Genomic DNA, 21,641 nt, shown 5'->3' on the forward strand with positions numbered 1-21,641 from the left:
ACTTGATGATTTGTAGTTTGGAACATTTATACAATGGATTAGAACTTATTATGAACTTTTAAGAAAACATACAGATAGATAAATGATTATTTATTTAATTTCATATTTTTAATTTTTTAAAAATTAATTATTCTTTAATTTAAGAAAAATAATTTATTTAAATAAATCATTTTTTATTTTATTAAATTATTTAACTTAATTACCTCCATTTATATTCTATTATATTTATGTATATTTATGTATGTGTATATATTTATATGTATATAAATGTATGTATATAAATGTATGTATATATATATATATATATATATATATATATTATAATTTTTAATTTACTCTTAAAAAAAAGAGAAATTTTAAAAAAAATTTTTTTTTTACATTAATTAAATTTTTCAAATTATATATAATTATTAGAAAAATCCTATATATTTTTTAATTATTTGCTCACATATTAATTAAAATAAAAATATTATTCATTAAGAAAATGCCATCTAATTTACTTGATGATTTGTAGTTTGGAACATTTATACAATGGATTAGAACTTATTATGAACTTTTAAGAAAACATACAGATAGATAAATGATTATTTATTTAATTTCATATTTTTAATTTTTTAAAAATTAATTATTCTTTAATTTAAGAAAAATAATTTATTTAAATAAATCATTTTTTATTTTATTAAATTATTTAACTTAATTACCTCCATTTATATTCTATTATATTAATTTAAAAAGATAAGCTAATTAAGCTAATGGGTTCATATCTCATAGATAAAAATTTTAATTTTTTTCTTTTTATATAAAATGCCTGAAAAAGGGTTATTCTGATAGAATAAATTATGTAATATTATAATTACTTTTATAGTTTATATTATAAATTATTGTAATTTTTAATGATAAATTTAATTTTTTTTAAAAAATTTATACAATTAATTAGTTTAAATAAATATTTTTATTTAATATTAATTTTTGGTATTTTGATTACTATTAATTCTTCATCATGAATTGGTGCTTGGATAGGTATGGAAGTAAATTTATTATCATTTATTCCTTTATTAATAAATAGTAGAAATAAATTATCTAAATTTTATAATTCTTCAATGATATATTATATTATTCAAGTTGGTGCTTCTTCTTTTTTATTTATAAGAATTTTAATAATAAAAATGAGTTTAATTTTTATAAATATAAATTTTTTTATGATTTTACTACAAATTAGATTAATTTTAAAATTAGGAGCTAGACCATTTCATTGATGGTTGGTTAAGATTATTAATAATATTAGATGATTAAATTGTTTTTTTATTTTAACTATTCAAAAAATTGCTCCTTTATTTATTTTAATCAATATTAATAATAGATTAATTATTTATATATCAATAATTTTGTCTGGGTTTATTGGTTCATTATTGGGATTAAACCAAATTTCATTAAAATTAATTATAGCCTATTCTTCTATTAATCATATATCTTGGATATTTATATCAATATTAATTGATTTTTATATTTTATTAATCTATTTAATAATTTATTCTTTAAATAATTTAATAATTTGTATTTTTTTTAGTTACTTTAATATAAATTATTTGAATCAAGTTTATAAATTTAATAATATAAGATATTTTATGAAGTTTATAGTTATAATAATATTTATATCAATAGCTGGTATTCCACCTATATTTGGTTTTATTCCAAAGTTTTTTGTTTTTATTTTAATAGTAAATAATAAATTTTTTATTGAATGTTTGATGTTTATTATTTTTACATTAGTTGTTTTATTTTATTATATAAATTTAATTTTACCTTCTTTATTATATTTAAAATTAATATTTAAATTAAATTTAAATAATTTTATATTTAATTTTTATTTTTTTATAATTATTTTATTTAATATTTTTATTATATTAATAATTTATTTTATTATATTATATTTTAATATATAATTTGAAAAATTTTAATAATTTTTATAATTTTAAATTTGCAATTTAATGTTATACATTTAACTATAAAATTAAGATTTTAAGTTAATTAAACTAATAACCTTCAAAGTTTTAAATAAAAATTTGTTTTTAAATCTTATTTTATTAATAATAGAATTAAACTATTTCTAAAGATTTCAAAAATCTTTGTGCTTATTACACTAAATAATATATATATATATATATATATATATATATATATATTATAATTTTTATTTATTTTTATTAAAGTTTGATTTTGGTTTTTATATTAGTATTATTATTTTTTTGCATGTATTTTTTTAATTAATTAGAAATAATTTTTTTGCAGCATTTAATTTTAATAATTAAAGAAATTTAGAATTATAAATAATATAAAAGTATAGACAAAAAAATTGTGCCAGCAGTAGCGGTTAAACGTTTTATACAAATTAATATTTTTAATTAATAAATTGTATTAATTTATTTATATTTAATTAAAAATAATTTTATGGTGAAATAAAATTTTTTGATTATATATATATATATATATATATATTATTTTATGAAATCTAAGATTTAAACTAGGATTAGATACCCTATTATTTTAGATGTTAATATTATATTTTAATAATTAATAGTTATGTTCTTTAAAATTAAAAAAATTGGCTGTATTTAAAACTAATTAGGGGAATTTGTTTATTAAACGATAATCCGCGATAAATCTTACTTTAATTAATTGAGTTTATTTATTTTCGTTAACAGAATATTTTTTTAAAATTATTAATTTTCATTAAATTTTATAGAAATTTTATTTCAGATCAAGATGTAGCTTATATTAAAGTTTAAATGAATTACAATAAAAATTTTATTTTTGGATATTAAATTGAAATATTTATTTAAAATTGGACTTAATAGTAAAATTTAAAATTATATTTATTTGAATTAAGAATTAAATATGTACAAATCGCCCGTCACTCTCATTATAAAATGGGATAAGTCGTAACAAAGTAAATATACTGGAAAGTGTATTTAGAATTCAAATTACTTAGAAGGATTTTTTTATTTACAATAAATTAAATAGTTGTTTAATTCAACTTAATTTGAAATTAATAAATTATATTTTTTATATTTAAAATTTTTTTATTAATAAAAATATTTTTATTAAATTTATAATTTTAGTATTGTTAAAAGAAAAAATAATTTAAATTATAGTTTAATTGTATATTGATAGAAATTTGAAATATTTTGAAAAATAAAATTTTTCAAAAAGTATATTTTATTTATTGTACCTTGTGTATCAGGGTTAATTAAAAAAATAATATAAATTAATATTTTTCTCGAATTGAAAAGATCTATTTAATTTTAAATTATTTTTAATGTTTAATAATTATTTTTAATTTTTAAATAGAAATGAAATGTTTTTCGTTTTTTAAGTTATCTAGTTTTTTGATAAATAAATTTAATTTAAATATCATTATTAATTATTTTAATTAATAAAAATAATTGTTTTTGATATAAAAGTTTTAAGGGATTAGCTTTAATTCTTAATTTTATAATTGGTTTTAAATTATATAATTATATTTTAGGCTTAGAATTAGTTTTAATTTGAAAATTGTAATAATTTTATAAATTATATATATATATATATATATATTTTAGTTTTAATTTAATTTTTTATTAAAATAATTTAATTAATAATTATTTAATTTAAATGATGATTAAATTAGTAAATATTATAATTATTTATAAATATAAATTTATATGAAAGTTAATTATAAGGAATTCGGCAAAAAATTAATTCGCCTGTTTAACAAAAACATGTCTTTTTGATAAATATAAAAAGTCTAATCTGCTCAGTGAAAATTTTAAATAGCCGCAGTATTCTAACTGTGCAAAGGTAGCATAATAATTTGTTCTTTAATTTAGGACTGGAATGAATGATTTGACGAGATTAAGACTGTCTTATAATTATTAATTATTGAATTTAATTTTTGAGTTAAAAAGCTTAAATTTTATTAGAGGACGAGAAGACCCTATAGAGTTTTATAATTAAATTTATTTTATTAATTAATTTATTTTTATTAAATAAATATAATTATTTTGTTGGGGTGATAATTAAATTTAATAAACTTTTTATTTTGTTTTACATTAATTAATGAATTTTTGATCCTATGTTTTAGATTATTAGATTAAATTACCTTAGGGATAACAGCGTTATTTTTTTTAAAGTTCTTATTGACATTAAAAATTGCGACCTCGATGTTGGATTAAAATTTATTTTGGGTGTAGAAGCTTGAAAATTTAGGTCTGTTCGACCTTTAAAATTTTACATGATCTGAGTTCAAACCGGTTTAAGCCAGGTTGGTTTCTATCCTTAATTTTATTAAAAATTTTTAGTACGAGAGGACCATAATTTTGAATTATTATAATTTTATTTAAAATGAATTTTATTAAATTTTTTAACTATTTTGGCAGATTAATGTAATAAATTTAGAATTTATTTATGTATATTTTATTATACAATTAGTAATTTATATTAATGAATTGATTATAGTTTTTTTAAGAAGATTAATTTTACTTATTATAGTATTAGTTAGTGTAGCTTTTTTAACTCTTTTGGAGCGTAAAGTTTTAGGTTTAATTCAAATTCGTAAAGGGCCTAATAAAGTTAGAATTGTTGGTGTTTTACAGCCATTTTCTGATGCTATTAAATTATTTTCTAAGGAGTTTTCTATTCCTTTAATATCAAATTTTTTTCCTTATTTTTTATCTCCTTTAATTATATTAATATTAATATTGATTTGTTGAATAACAATACCTTATGTTACTAATTTTTATTCATTTGATTTTAGTTTAATTTTTTTTTTATGTTGTTTAGGTATTGGAGTTTATCCAATTATAATTTCTGCATGATCTTCAAATTCTAAATATTCTTTTTTGGGTATATTACGTACTGTTGCTCAAACAATTTCTTATGAAGTTAGTTTAGTTATAGTAATTTTATCAATTTTATTTTTAATTGAAGGTTATTCTATAATTTTATTTAGTTTATATCAAGAATTTATTTGATTTATTTTTTTAACTTTTCCTTTAAATTTAGTTTGATTTATTATTTGTTTAGCTGAAACAAATCGAACACCTTTTGATTTTTCTGAGGGGGAGTCTGAGTTGGTTTCTGGGTTTAATATTGAGTATAGAGGTGTCGGGTTTTCATTAATTTTTTTATCTGAATATTCAAGAATTTTATTTATAAGTATATTATTTGTTTTGATATTTTTAGGAGGTGATTTACATAGTTTAATTTTTTATTTAATAATTATTTTTATTAGATTTTTATTTATTTTGATTCGAGGAACTTTGCCTCGTTTACGTTATGATAAGTTGATGATAATGGCTTGAAAAAAAATTTTACCTGTTTCATTAAATTATTTAATTTTATTTATGGGTTTAAAATTTATATTTTATTGTTTTTTATTATAAATTATATTAAAAATTTAATTATTTAAGTTTAAATCAATAAAAGATTTAAAACTTTTATATTATGTTTTCAAGACATAAACTTATTCAAGTTCATTGATTTGTTGGTTTAATTTAATTTAATAAAACATCTCATATTTTTGTTAATGTGGGATAAATTAAAAAATAAAAGAAGTATACTAATGTTAATATTTGACCAACAATAATAAATGGATTTTCTACAGGTCTTATTCCAATTCATGTTAGTATTAATACAATTCTAATAAATATTCAAAATAGAAATTGTCTAAATGGGTAAAAATTTAATCCTTTGAAATTTATTATTTTATAAAAAGGTATAATTAATAATACTAAAATAGATATTAAAAGAAGAATTACACCCCCTAATTTATTAGGGATAGACCGTAGGATTGCATATGCAAATAAAAAGTATCATTCAGGTTTAATATGAGGAGGAGTAATTATAGGATTAGCAGGAGTAAAATTATCTGGGTCTCCTAATATATTAGGATTTATTAAAATAATATAAATTAAAATAAAGTATATTAAAATAAATCCTACAATATCTTTTAATAAAAAATAGGGTTGAAATGGTAATTTATCAATGTCACTATTAGTTCCTAAAGGGTTTCTTGATCCTGTGTTATGTAGGAATATTAAATGAATAATTGTTATTATAACAATAATAAAAGGAATAATAAAATGAAGAGTAAAAAATCGTGTTAGTGTAGCATTATTAATAGAAAATCCTCCTCATAATCATTGTACTAAGAATTCTCCTAAATATGGGATTGCTGATAGAAGGTTAGTAATTACAGTAGCTCCTCAAAAAGATATTTGTCCTCAAGGTAAAACATACCCTAAGAATGCGGCTGCTATAGTTAATAATAATATTGTTGTTCCTGTAATTCAAGTCGGTTTAAAGTTAAATGATCCAAAAAATATTCCTCGTCCAATATGTAAATATATACAGATAAAAAATATGGAAGCACCATTTGCATGTAAATTTTTGATTATTCAACCATTATTAATATCTCGGTAAATATGAATAATTCTATCAAATGCTATTTGAATATTTGGTGTATAATGTATAGCTAAAAAAATACCTGTAATTAATTGGGTTACTAAACATAATCCCAATAATGAACCAAAATTTCATATTGTTGTAATATTTGATGGTGTTGGTAAATCTACTAATGATCCATTTATGATTTTTAATAAAATATTTTTTAAACGTAAAGGTAACATTAAAAAGTTTTCCGTAAAGATCCTAAATTGATATTAGAAATTTTTACAACAATAATTAGTGTAATAAATAAATAATTTATTATTATAAATGAAATAATAAAATTTGGTTTATTAAATAATTTGTTTAATGATATTTTAGTTATTATATTTTTATTTAGTTCAATATGAGATAATTTTATTGTATCTTCAAATGTAAAATTTATTTTATTATAATTAATTATTAATAAGAATATTAAAATAATTATGATAATGTTTACTATTATTCACTTATTAAAAAGAAATTTTACGTTTGAGATTAATCTTGATACATAAATAAAAATAATTAATAATCTTCCTAAAAAAATTAAAAAAATTATATATGAGTATCAAAATCTTATATTTAATATTCCTGATGTTACAGAAATTAAAGATGTTTGGATTAGTAAAATTAATCCCATTGTAAATGGGGTTTTTGTTAAATATATTATTATAGTATTAATTAATATAAGTAGTATGAAAATTTTTGTAATTAATTAATTAAAATAAATTTATATTAATTAGTTTTAAAAAAAAATTTTTTTCTCTGATTTACAAAATCAATATTTTAAATAAACTATTAAAACTATTTAATATAAAAATTTCAAAAAATAGTTTATTAAAATATTAATTTTGGAGATTAATGATAGGAAATTTTTTCTTTTTTTGAAATTATATATATATATATATATATAATTTATTATTTTAATAGATTTTTATTATTTTGTTTATTTTATATTTTTAATTAGATTTTTAAGTTTAAGATTAAATCGGTTTCATTTATTGATAGTTTTATTAAGAATTGAATTTATTATTTTAATATTATATTTAATATTAATTTTATTTTTAAATATATATATATTAGAGATATATTTTATTATAATTTTTTTAATTTTTAGAGTTTGTGAGGGAGTTTTGGGTTTATCTATTTTGATTTATATAATTCGTTTACATGGTAATGATTATTTTCAGGTTTTAAATATTTTTTAATGATAAAGTTTTATTTCTATTTATTATTTTTAATTATAGTTTCAAAAAATAATTTTTGATTTTTTCAGTTTAATTTATTTTTTTTAAGATTTCTTTTTATATTTTCTGGAAATTATAGATTTGAATTTAAGAGTATAAATATTTTTTTGGGGTGTGATAATTTATCTTTTGGTTTAGTTTTATTAACTTTATGAATTGGAGCATTAATAATTATATCAAGATACTTTATTTATGAATTAAAAATTTATTTAAATTATTTTATTTTATTAATATTTTTTTTAATTTTTTTTTTATTTTTGACTTTTACTGTAAATAATTTATTTTTATTTTATCTTTTTTTTGAATGTAGATTAATTCCTACTTTTTGTTTAATTTTAGGTTGAGGTAATCAATTAGATCGGGTTCAAGCAGGTATTCATTTATTATTTTATACTTTATTTGCTTCTTTACCTTTATTATTAAGAATTATTTATTTATTTTTTGAATTTAAAAATTTAAATTATATTTTTTCTGTGGAAAATTTATTTCAAGTTTATTCTTTTTATTTATTTGTATTTTTAATTTTTGCTTTTTTAGTAAAATTACCAATTTTTTTTATACATTTATGATTACCCAAAGCTCATGTAGAAGCTCCTGTTTGTGGATCAATAATCTTAGCTGCTATTATATTGAAATTAGGGGGATATGGTTTGTTACGAGTTTATATATATTTAATTAATATAGGAATTTTTTTTAATATTTATTTGATTGTTTTGAGAATAATAGGGGGAATTTATATTAGTTTAATTAGAATATTTCAAGTTGATTTAAAATCTTTAATTGCTTATTCTTCAATTGCTCATATAATAATAATATTATCTGGTTTATTGACTTTAATAAGATGGGGAATTTATGGTTCTTATTTGTTAATAATTTCTCATGGTTTATGTTCTTCAGGTTTATTTTGTTTAGTAAATATTATTTATGAACGTTTAAGAAGTCGGAGATTATTTATTAATAAAGGTTTAATAAATTATATGCCAAGAATATGTTTATGATGATTTTTATTATGTTCTTCAAATATAGCAGCTCCTCCTTCTTTAAATTTAATAGGTGAAATTATATTAATCAATAGATTAGTTATATGAAGTAAAATAATTTTTTTATTAATCATTTTTTTATCTTTTTTTAGAGCTTGTTATACATTATATTTATATTCTTTTACTCAACATGGTAAAATAAATTATTTTTTTTATTCATTTTCTCAAGGTAATGTTCGTGAGTACATTTTATTAATATTACATTGAATTCCTTTAAATTTAATTATTTTAAACAGAGAATCTTTTATTATTTGAATATAAATTAATTTAAATAGTTTATTTAAAATATTGATTTGTGGTGTCAAAGAAAATTAAATTTAGTTTTTAAATTATTTTTATATTAAATATTTGTTTATTTAGTTTTATTATAATTTTTTTTATTAGATTATTTTTATTTATATTAAGTATTTATTTTTTATTATATGATTTAGTTTATTTTGTTGAGTATAATTTAATTGAAATTAATTCTTCTTGTGTAGTGATAACATTTTTATTTGATTGGATATCATTAATTTTTATAAGAACAGTTTTATTTATTTCTTCTTTGGTAATTTTATATAGAAATTCTTATATAATAAATGATTTAAATTTGAATCGATTTATTATATTGGTAATTTTATTTGTTGTATCAATGATATTAATAATTGTTAGTCCAAACTTAATTAGTATTTTATTAGGTTGGGATGGGTTAGGTTTAATTTCTTATTGTTTAGTAATTTATTATCAAAATGTTAAGTCTTTTAATGCTGGTATATTAACTGTTATTTCTAATCGTATTGGTGATATTTTTTTATTATTATCAATTTCTTGAATAATAAATTTTGGAGGTTGAAATTTTTATTTTTATATAGATGTTTTAAAATATAATTCTTTTATAATAGTAATTACTTTAATGATTTTGATTGCTTCATTTACTAAAAGTGCTCAAATTCCTTTTTCTTCTTGACTTCCTGCAGCAATAGCAGCTCCTACTCCTGTATCTTCATTAGTTCATTCTTCTACTTTAGTAACGGCAGGGGTTTATTTATTAATTCGATTTGAAAATTTATTTAATAGAGAGAATTTTATTATTATATTTTTATTATTATCTAGATTAACTATATTTATATCTGGATTAAATGCAAATTTTGAATTTGATTTAAAAAAAATTATTGCTTTATCAACTTTAAGACAATTAGGTTTAATAATAAGAATTTTATTTTTAGGATTTAAGTTTTTAGCTTTTTTTCATCTTTTAATACATGCATTTTTTAAAGCATTATTATTTATATGTTCAGGAGTTTTTATTCATGGATTGAATAATTTTCAGGATATTCGTTTATTAGGTTCAATATTTAATCAAATACCTTTTACTTCTATTTGTTTTCATTTTTCTAATTTGTCTTTATGTGGGTTTCCTTTTTTAGCTGGATTTTATTCTAAGGATATAATTTTAGAAATAGTTTTAATATTAAATTATAATATATTTATTATATTTATTTTTTTTGTTTCGACTTTTTTAACAGTTTCTTATACTTTTCGTTTGATTTATTTTTCTATGTTAGGTTGATATAATATAGTTAGATTAAATTATTTAAATGATTATGATGTTTATATAAATAATTCAATATATTTTATGATATTAATAGTAATTTTAGGGGGTTCTATATTTAGTTGATTAATTTTTCCTTATACATATGTCATTATTTTGCCTTTTTATATAAAAATTTTACCAATTTTGATTATTTTTTTAGGTATATTATTTGGATTTTTTATTTATTATTTAAATGTTAAAATGTTTAAGTTAAAGTTTTATTTTTTAAATATATTTTTTAGAACAATATGGTTTTTACCTGTAATTTCTACTTATGGTTTAATTAAAAATATTATATTTATAAACAAAGAATTAACTTTAAATTTTAATCAAAATTGATTAGAATTTTATAAAAGAAGAATAATTATAATTTTTATAAAAAATTTTTATATATTTATAGATTTATTAATTTTTTATTTTAATAATGTTTTAAATTTATTTTTATTATTTGCTTTTTTATTTTTTTATTATTTCTTTATATTATAAATGTTTAAATAGCTTAAAATTTAAAGTATATTATTGAAGATAATATGATGATTTATTTAAATCTTTAAACATTTAATTTATAAAATTAAATAATTTATTTTTACAATGAAAATGTAATGTTTTTATAAACTATATAAATTAGAAATATAAATGAATTTTAATCATTTAATAAAAAGTTAGAAGCTTTTTTATTTTATATTTCTATTTAATTGGAATTTTTATTCATTTTTATTATTAACAATAATAAGCCTCTTTTTGGCTTCAATTAATTTTAATATAAATTATTTAAGATAAATTAATTTATATTAATAATTTTTGAATGCAGATCAAATGTTATATTTAACTATTATCCTATAAAGTAGAGTTATTAATAAATAACTATAATTTCAGGCCGAAACTGAATATAAATTTTATTTCAACTTTGTAGATTTAAATTCAGTTTAGTGCCCCAAATTTTCATTCGTAATATAATCCTAGTAATAAAATTAAAATAAAGTATGATACTATAAATAGTCAAATTTTTATATTTGAAATTGTTAAGGTTATAATTATTGGTAATATTAATGTTACTTCTACATCGAAAATTAAAAAAATAACTGCAATTAGAAAAAAACGAATAGAAAATGATATACGTGGGTATCCTTTTGGATCAAATCCACATTCAAATGGTGAATTTTTTTCTAATTCATAAAATGTTTTTTTTGATAAGATTATTGAAATAGTTAATATAATAATAGTAATTATTATAATTATTATTAAGGTATTAAGTATTAATTTAATTATTTATACTAAATTTTGTTAGACTTATTGATTGGAAATCAATTATACTTAAGTTATATTATATAAATATATTAGTATGTTCTTCATCAGTAAATAGAAATATAAAGGAAAAGTCAAATTACATCTACGAAATGTCAGTATCATGCGGCTGCTTCAAACCCAAAGTGATGAAAATTAGAATAATGATTTAAGTATACTCGAAATAAGTTAATTGTAATAAATGTTGTACCAATTAGGACATGAATTCCATGGAATCCTGTAGCAATAAAAAAAGTTGATCCATATACTGAATCTGCTATTGTAAATGGTGCTTCTAAATATTCATATCATTGTAGTATTGAGAAAGTAATACCTAGAATGATTGTTAATAATATTCTTTTTAGTGTTTCTTTTTTTATATTATTTATTAATCTATGATGGGCTCATGTAATTGTAGCCCCTGAAGAAACTAAAATAATTGTATTTAATAAAGGAATATCATAAGGGTTAAATGGTGTAATATTTTTTGGAGGTCATATTCTTCCAATTTCAATTGAAGGTGAGAGGGATCTATGAAAAAAAGCTCAAAAAAAAGATAAAAAGAAAAAAATTTCCGAAACAATGAATAAAATTATTCCTAATTTTATTCCTGTTATTACATTTGATGTATGTAATCCTTGAAAGGTTCTTTCTCGAATGATGTCTCGTCATCATTGAATTATAATTAAAATGGTGATTAGAATTCCTAATATTAATATATTTTTTAATTTGAAATTGAATCATTTAATAGAACCTAAAAGTAGAATTATTACAGCTAATGATCCTAATAAAGGTCATGGTCTGTAATTAACCAAATGAAATGGATGTTGAGGAAATGATATATTTTTATTTGACATTATTTAGTTTACTTCTCTAGAGTATAGAGTAATTAGTACTATAAAAACATAAGCTTGAATAATTGAAACAGCGAATTCTAAAATTAGTAAGGAAATTTGTCTAACTACTAAAATAGATGAGGATAATATATTAATTTTTGTACCAATTCTTCTTAGTAAGGTTATTAGTAAATGACCAGCAATAATATTTGCTGTTAATCGTACCGCAAGTGTTAAGGGACGAATTAAATTTCTGATTGATTCAATTAATACTATAAAAGGTATTAATGCATTTGGTGTGTTTTGAGGAACAAGATGGGTAAATATATGATTTATATTTTTAAGTCACCCAAATAGTATAAGTCTTAATCATAAAGATAATGATAATGTAATTCTATTTGATAAATGTCTAGTTCTAGTAAAAATATAAGGAAAAAGACCTATAAAATTATTAAATAAAATAAATAAAAATAAAGATGAAAAAATTAATGTTCTGTTAATTTTAAAATTACCTAATAAAATTTTTACTTCCGAATGAATAATGTATATTAATTTTCATCATAAAATATTTTTTCGTGATATAATTAGTCAAAAAGTTGTTGATGGAAATAGGAATGTTCCAATTAATGTTCTTGATCAATTTAAGTTTAGGTTAGGAAAAAAAGTTGAAGTTGGGTCGAAAATTGAAAATAAATTTATTATCATTTTCAGAAACCAAATTTTTTTTTCTTAAAAAATTTATCGAATTTTTTTTTAAAAAAATTTTTTTTTCTAAAATATGCTATAATAATAATTGTAGTAAAAAGAATAGTAAAAGTTGTAAATAAAAATAATCAATTTATAGGATATATCTGTGGAATAAAAGAATATTAGAATTTTTCTAATATTTATAGTTTGACTAACTATTATTTTAATAAATTAATTCTTTTCATTAAGAATATTTGCTAATATATTATAAAATGATTTAAGAGATCATTGCTTGCTTTTCAGCCACTTAATGAATTAAAATGAATTGATTCATTTTAAAAAATAATTTATTGGAATTCTTTCTATAACAATTGGTATGAATCTATGATTGGCTCCACAAATTTCTGAGCATTGTCCAAATATTAAACCTGGTCGTTTGATTAATAATCTAATTTGATTTAATCGACCTGGAATTGCATCAATTTTTTTCCCTAGTCTAGGAATTGTTCAAGAGTGAATTACATCGTTTGATCTAACAATCATTCGAATTTGTGTATTTAAGGGAATAATTGTGTTATTATCTACATCTAATAAACGAAAAGAATTTTTATTAATTGATTTATTTATATAAGAGTCAAATTCAATATTTTTGAAATCTGAGTATTCATATCTTCAGTATCATTGATGTCCAATTGTTTTAATTGTAATTAGGGGTTTATTAATTTCATCTGTTAAGTATAGTAGGTGAATTGATGGCATAGCAATAAAGATTAATAATATTGAAGGAGTTATTGTTCAAATAATTTCAATATTTTGTTTATTTAAAAGGTTTTTATTAGTAAATTTATTTAATATTATAGTTAATATTAAATATAAAATTGATACAGTAATTAAGATTAAAATAATTATAGTATAATCATGAAAAAAGATTAATTGTTCTATGATAGGTGAATTGGCATTTTGAAAATTTATTCTTGATCAGGTTATCATTTTCTAAAAAAAGTTTAAAACTTTATTTATGGGGTTTAAATCCAATGCATTTTTCTGCCATAATAGAATTTTTTTGTTATTCCTGGAATTTCTTCATATCTATGATCTGAAGGAGGAAATTTTTGTTTTCATTCAATAGATGAATTTGTAATTTCTATGAATATAATTTGCCGTTGTGTTGACATTCTTTCTCAAATAATAAAAATTAGGTATAATACTCTAATAAAAGAAATAATTGACCCAATTGTTGAAATAATATTTCATATTGTAAATGCATCTGGGTAATCAGAGTAACGTCGGGGTATTCCATTTAACCCTAAAAAATGTTGTGGAAAAAAAGTTATATTTACTCCTAAAAATATAATAGTAAATTGAATTTTTAATCATTTTATATTTAATGTTATCCCAGTAAATAATGGATATCAGTAAATAAATCCTGCTATAATTCCAAATACTGCCCCTATAGATAAGACATAATGAAAGTGTGCAACAACATAATATGTATCATGTAGAATAATATCAATTGAAGAGTTAGAAAGTATAATTCCTGTTAATCCTCCTATTGTGAATAAAAAAATAAATCCTAATGTTCATAGTATTGATGATCTAAAATTTATTTTAGATCCATATAGTGTTGCTAATCATCTAAAAATTTTAATACCAGTAGGGATTGCAATAATTATTGTAGCAGCGGTAAAGTAAGCTCGTGTATCAACATCTATACCTACAGTAAATATATGATGTGCTCAAACTACAAATCCTAATAATCCAATTGTTATTATTGCGTAGATTATTCCAAGAGTTCCAAATGTTTCTTTTTTTCCTGATTTTTGTGAAATAATATGAGAAATTATTCCGAAGGCTGGTAAAATTAAAATATAAACTTCTGGGTGTCCAAAAAATCAAAATAAGTGTTGATATAGAATTGGATCCCCTCCTCCTGAAGGATCAAAAAAAGTTGTATTTATATTTCGATCTGTTAATAATATTGTAATTGCTCCTGCTAGAACTGGAAGAGATAATAAAAGAAGAATAGCTGTTAGTTTTACTGCTCAAACGAATAAAGGTATTTGTTCAAATCTTATTCCTTTTGGTCGTATATTAATTATTGTAGAAATAAAATTAATTGCTCCAAGAATTGATGAAATTCCTGCTATATGTAAAGAAAAAATTGTATAATCAACAGAGGGTCCTGAGTGTCCAAGATTTCTTGATAAAGGGGGGTAAACTGTTCAACCTGTCCCTGTCCCTGAATCTACTAATCTTCTTGAAATTAGTAAGATTAATGATGGAGGTAATAGTCAAAATCTTATATTATTTATTCGGGGGAAAGCTATGTCAGGGGCTCCAAGTATTAGAGGAATTAGTCAATTTCCAAACCCTCCAATTATAATGGGTATAACTATAAAAAAAATTATTAAGAATGCATGGGATGTTACAATTATGTTATAAATTTGATCATCACCAATAAATGATGAGGGTGTTCCTAGTTCTATACGAATAATTATTCTAGAAGATAATCCTAGTATTCCTGATCAGATTCCAAATATAAAATATAATGTGCCAATATTTTTGTGATTAGTTGAAAATAATCATTTATTCAATATTTGATAAAATGGCTGAATTTAGGCGATAAATTGTAAATTTATTTATGAAATTAAAATTTCTTTTATTAAAATTTTTTATAAATTATAATTTATATAAATTAAAAATTTAATTTATATATTATTTATATTATATATATATATATATATATATATATATATATATTATAATTTTTAATTTACTCTTAAAAAAAAGAGAAATTTTAAAAAAAATTTTTTTTTTACATTAATTAAATTTTTTAAATTATATATAATTATTAGAAAAATCCTATATATTTTTTAATTATTTGCTCACATATTAATTAAAATAAAAATATTATTCATTAAGAAAATGCCATCTAATTTACTTGATGATTTGTAGTTTGGAACATTTATACAATGGATTAGAACTTATTATGAACTTTTAAGAAAACATACAGATAGATAAATGATTATTTATTTAATTTCATATTTTTAATTTTTTAAAAATTAATTATTCTTTAATTTAAGAAAAATAATTTATTTAAATAAATCATTTTTTATTTTATTAAATTATTTAACTTAATTACCTCCATTTATATTCTATTATATTTATGTATATTTATGTATATTTATGTATATTTATGTATATTTATGTATATTTATGTATATTTATGTATATTTATGTATGTGTATATATTTATATGTATATAAATGTATGTATATAAATGTATGTATATAAATGTATGTATATAAATGTATGTATATAAATGTATGTATATAAATGTATGTATATAAATGTATGTATATAAATGTATGTATATAAATGTATGTATATAAATGTATGTGTATAAATGTATGTGTATATATATATATATATTATAATTTTTAATTTACTCTTAAAAAAAAGAGAAATTTTAAAAAAAATTTTTTTTTTACATTAATTAAATTTTTCAAATTATATATAATTATTAGAAAAATCCTATATATTTTTTAATTATTTGCTCACATATTAATTAAAATAAAAATATTATTCATTAAGAAAATGCCATCTAATTTACTTGATGATTTGTAGTTTGGAACATTTATACAATGGATTAGAACTTATTATGAACTTTTAAGAAAACATACAGATAGATAAATGATTATTTATTTAATTTCATATTTTTAATTTTTTAAAAATTAATTATTCTTTAATTTAAGAAAAATAATTTATTTAAATAAATCATTTTTTATTTTATTAAATTATTTAACTTAATTACCTCCATTTATATTCTATTATATTTATGTATATTTATGTATATTTATGTATATTTATGTATATTTATGTATATTTATGTATGTGTATATATTTGTATGTATATAAATGTATGTATATAAATGTATGTATATAAATGTATGTATATAAATGTATGTATATAAATGTATGTATATAAATGTATGTATATAAATGTATGTATATAAATGTATGTGTGTATATATATATATATATTATAATTTTTAATTTACTCTTAAAAAAAAGAGAAATTTTAAAAAAAATTTTTTTTTTACATTAATTAAATTTTTCAAATTATATATAATTATTAGAAAAATCCTATATATTTTTTAATTATTTGCTCACATATTAATTAAAATAAAAATATTATTCATTAAGAAAATGCCATCTAATTTACTTGATGATTTGTAGTTTGGAACATTTATACAATGGATTAGAACTTATTATGAACTTTTAAGAAAACATACAGATAGATAAATGATTATTTATTTAATTTCATATTTTTAATTTTTTAAAAATTAATTATTCTTTAATTTAAGAAAAATAATTTATTTAAATAAATCATTTTTTATTTTATTAAATTATTTAACTTAATTACCTCCATTTATATTCTAGTATATTTATGTATATTTATGTATATTTATGTATATTTATGTATATTTATGTATATTTATGTATGTGTATATATTTATATGTATATAAATGTATGTATATAAATGTATGTATATAAATGTATGTATATAAATGTATGTATATAAATGTATGTATATAAATGTATGTATATAAATGTATGTATATAAATGTATGTATATAAATGTATGTATATAAATGTATGTATATAAATGTATGTATATAAATGTATGTATATAAATGTATGTGTATATATATATATATATTATAATTTTTAATTTACTCTTAAAAAAAAGAGAAATTTTAAAAAAAATTTTTTTTTTACATTAATTAAATTTTTCAAATTATATATAATTATTAGAAAAATCCTATATATTTTTTAATTATTTGCTCACATATTAATTAAAATAAAAATATTATTCATTAAGAAAATGCCATCTAATTTACTTGATGATTTGTAGTTTGGAACATTTATACAATGGATTAGAACTTATTATGAACTTTTAAGAAAACATACAGATAGATAAATGATTATTTATTTAATTTCATATTTTTAATTTTTTAAAAATTAATTATTCTTTAATTTAAGAAAAATAATTTATTTAAATAAATCATTTTTTATTTTATTAAATTATTTAACTTAATTACCTCCATTTATATTCTATTATATTTATGTATATTTATGTATATTTATGTATATTTATGTATATTTATGTATGTGTATATATTTGTATGTATATAAATGTATGTATATAAATGTATGTATATAAATGTATGTATATAAATGTATGTATATAAATGTATGTATATAAATGTATGTATATAAATGTATGTATATAAATGTATGTATATAAATGTATGTATATAAATGTATGTATATAAATGTATGTATATAAATGTATGTATATAAATGTATGTATATAAATGTATATATATAAATGTATATATATAAATGTATATATATATATATATATATATTATAATTTTTAATTTACTCTTAAAAAAAAGAGAAATTTTAAAAAAAATTTTTTTTTTACATTAATTAAATTTTTCAAATTATATATAATTATTAGAAAAATCCTATATATTTTTTAATTATTTGCTCACATATTAATTAAAATAAAAATATTATTCATTAAGAAAATGCCATCTAATTTACTTGATGATTTGTAGTTTGGAACATTTATACAATGGATTAGAACTTATTATGAACTTTTAAGAAAACATACAGATAGATAAATGATTATTTATTTAATTTCATATTTTTAATTTTTTAAAAATTAATTATTCTTTAATTTAAGAAAAATAATTTATTTAAATAAATCATTTTTTATTTTATTAAATTATTTAACTTAATTACCTCCATTTATATTCTATTATATTTATGTATATTTATGTATATTTATGTATATTTATGTATATTTATGTATGTGTATATATTTGTATGTATATAAATGTATGTATATAAATGTATGTATATAAATGTATGTATATAAATGTATGTATATAAATGTATGTATATAAATGTATGTATATAAATGTATGTATATAAATGTATGTATATAAATGTATATATATATAAATGTATATATATAAATGTATATATATATATATATATATTATAATTTTTAATTTACTCTTAAAAAAAAGAGAAATTTTAAAAAAAATTTTTTTTTTACATTAATTAAATTTTTCAAATTATATATAATTATTAGAAAAATCCTATATATTTTTTAATTATTTGCTCACATATTAATTAAAATAAAAATATTATTCATTAAGAAAATGCCATCTAATTTACTTGATGATTTGTAGTTTGGAACATTTATACAATGGATTAGAACTTATTATGAACTTTTAAGAAAACATACAGATAGATAAATGATTATTTATTTAATTTCATATTTTTAATTTTTTAAAAATTAATTATTCTTTAATTTAAGAAAAATAATTTATTTAAATAAATCATTTTTTATTTTATTAAATTATTTAACTTAATTACCTCCATTTATATTCTATTATATTTATGTATATTTATGTATATTTATGTATATTTATGTATATTTATGTATGTGTATATATTTGTATGTATATAAATGTATGTATATAAATGTATGTATATAAATGTATGTATATAAATGTATGTATATAAATGTATGTATATAAATGTATGTATATAAATGTATGTATATAAATGTATGTATATAAATGTATGTATATAAATGTATGTATATAAATGTATGTATATAAATGTATGTATATAAATGTATATATATAAATGTATATATATAAATGTATATATATATATATATATATATATATATATATATATATATATATATTATAATTTTTAATTTACTCTTAAAAAAAAGAGAAATTTTAAAAAAAATTTTTTTTTTACATTAATTAAATTTTTCAAATTATATATAATTATTAGAAAAATCCTATATATTTTTTAATTATTTGCTCACATATTAATTAAAATAAAAATATTATTCATTAAGAAAATGCCATCTAATTTACTTGATGATTTGTAGTTTGGAACATTTATACAATGGATTAGAACTTATTATGAACTTTTAAGAAAACATACAGATAGATAAATGATTATTTATACAATAGTAAATGATATTTATTTAATTTCATATTTTTAATTTTTTAAAAATTAATTATTCTTTAATTTAAGAAATAATTTATTTAAATAAATCATTTTTTATTTTATTAAATTATTTAACTTAATTACCTCCATTTATATTCTATTATTATTTATGTATATTTATGTATATTTAGTATATTTATGTATATTTTATGTATGTATTATTGTATGTATATAATGTATGTATATAAATGTATGTATATAAATGTATGTATATAAATGTATGTAATAAATTGTATATAAATGTATGTATATAATGTAGTTATAAATGTATGTATATAAATGTATGTATATAAATGTATTATATAAATTATATATATATATAAATGTATATATATATATATATATATATAATTTTTAATGTACTCTAATAAAAAAGAGAATTTTAAAAAAAATTTTTTTTTACATTAATTAAATTTTTCAAATTATATATAATTATTGAAAAATCCTATATATTTTTAATTATTTGCTCACATATTAATTAAAATAAAAATATTATTCATTAAGAAAATGCCATCTAATTTACCTTGATGATTTGTAGTTTGGAACATTTATACAATGATTAGAACTTATTATAACTTTTAAGAAAACATACAGATAGATAAATGATTATTTATTTAATTTCATATTTTAATTTTTTAAAAATTAATTATTCTTTAATTTAAGAAAAATAATTTATTTAAATAAATCATTTTTATTTTATTAAATTATTTTATATTTATGTATATTTATGTATATTTATGTATATTTATGTATATTTATGTATATTTATGTATATTTATGTATATTTATGTATATTTATGTATATTTATGTATATTTATGTATATTTATGTATATTTATGTATATTTATGTATGTGTATATATTTATATGTATATAAATGTATGTATATAAATGTATGTATATAAATGTATGTATATAAATGTATGTATATAAATGTATGTATATAAATGTATGTATATATATATATATATATATATATATATATATATATATATATATATATATATTATAATTTTTAATTTACTCTTAAAAAAAAGAGAAATTTTAAAAAAAATTTTTTTTTTACATTAATTAAATTTTTCAAATTATATATAATTATTAGAAAAATCCTATATATTTTTTAATTATTTGCTCACATATTAATTAAAATAAAAATATTATTCATTAAGAAAATGCCATCTAATTTACTTGATGATTTGTAGTTTGGAACATTTATACAATGGATTAGAACTTATTATGAACTTTTAAGAAAACATACAGATAGATAAATGATTATTTATTTAATTTCATATTTTTAATTTTTTAAAAATTAATTATTCTTTAATTTAAGAAAAATAATTTATTTAAATAAATCATTTTTTATTTTATTAAATTATTTAACTTAATTACCTCCAT

General features: G+C 17.0%; 4 protein-coding genes across 4 annotated transcripts; 1 reads left to right on the forward strand and 3 right to left on the reverse strand.

Annotated features, from left to right (window-relative positions):
* Positions 1-5,517: 5,517 nt before the first annotated feature.
* On the reverse strand, positions 5,518-6,744 carry LOC124187552 (cytochrome b-like). The gene is given in 1 exon segment (XM_046579704.1): positions 5,518-6,744. A coding segment is annotated over 1 exon segment (816 nt). The 5' UTR covers positions 6,666-6,744; the 3' UTR covers positions 5,518-5,849.
* Positions 6,745-9,137: 2,393 nt separating this feature from the next.
* LOC124187557 (NADH-ubiquinone oxidoreductase chain 5-like) lies at positions 9,138-10,400 on the forward strand (the record flags this gene model as incomplete). Its single annotated transcript, XM_046579709.1, is given in 1 exon segment — positions 9,138-10,400. A coding segment is annotated over 1 exon segment (1,161 nt), but the record flags the coding sequence as incomplete, so codon positions are not given.
* Positions 10,401-13,442: 3,042 nt separating this feature from the next.
* Positions 13,443-14,134, reverse strand: LOC124187555 (cytochrome c oxidase subunit 2-like). Its single transcript, XM_046579706.1, is given in 1 exon segment — positions 13,443-14,134. A coding segment is annotated over 1 exon segment (660 nt). The 5' UTR covers positions 14,120-14,134; the 3' UTR covers positions 13,443-13,459.
* A 178-nt stretch (positions 14,135-14,312) lies between these two features.
* On the reverse strand, positions 14,313-15,483 carry LOC124187550 (cytochrome c oxidase subunit 1-like; the record flags this gene model as incomplete). The annotated part of the gene is given in 1 exon segment (XM_046579702.1): positions 14,313-15,483. A coding segment is annotated over 1 exon segment (981 nt), but the record flags the coding sequence as incomplete, so codon positions are not given.
* Positions 15,484-21,641: the final 6,158 nt, after the last annotated feature.

Source organism: Neodiprion fabricii, unplaced genomic scaffold (assembly GCF_021155785.1).
Source record: "Neodiprion fabricii isolate iyNeoFabr1 unplaced genomic scaffold, iyNeoFabr1.1 ptg000084c, whole genome shotgun sequence".
Lineage (NCBI taxonomy): Eukaryota > Metazoa > Arthropoda > Insecta > Hymenoptera > Diprionidae > Neodiprion > Neodiprion fabricii.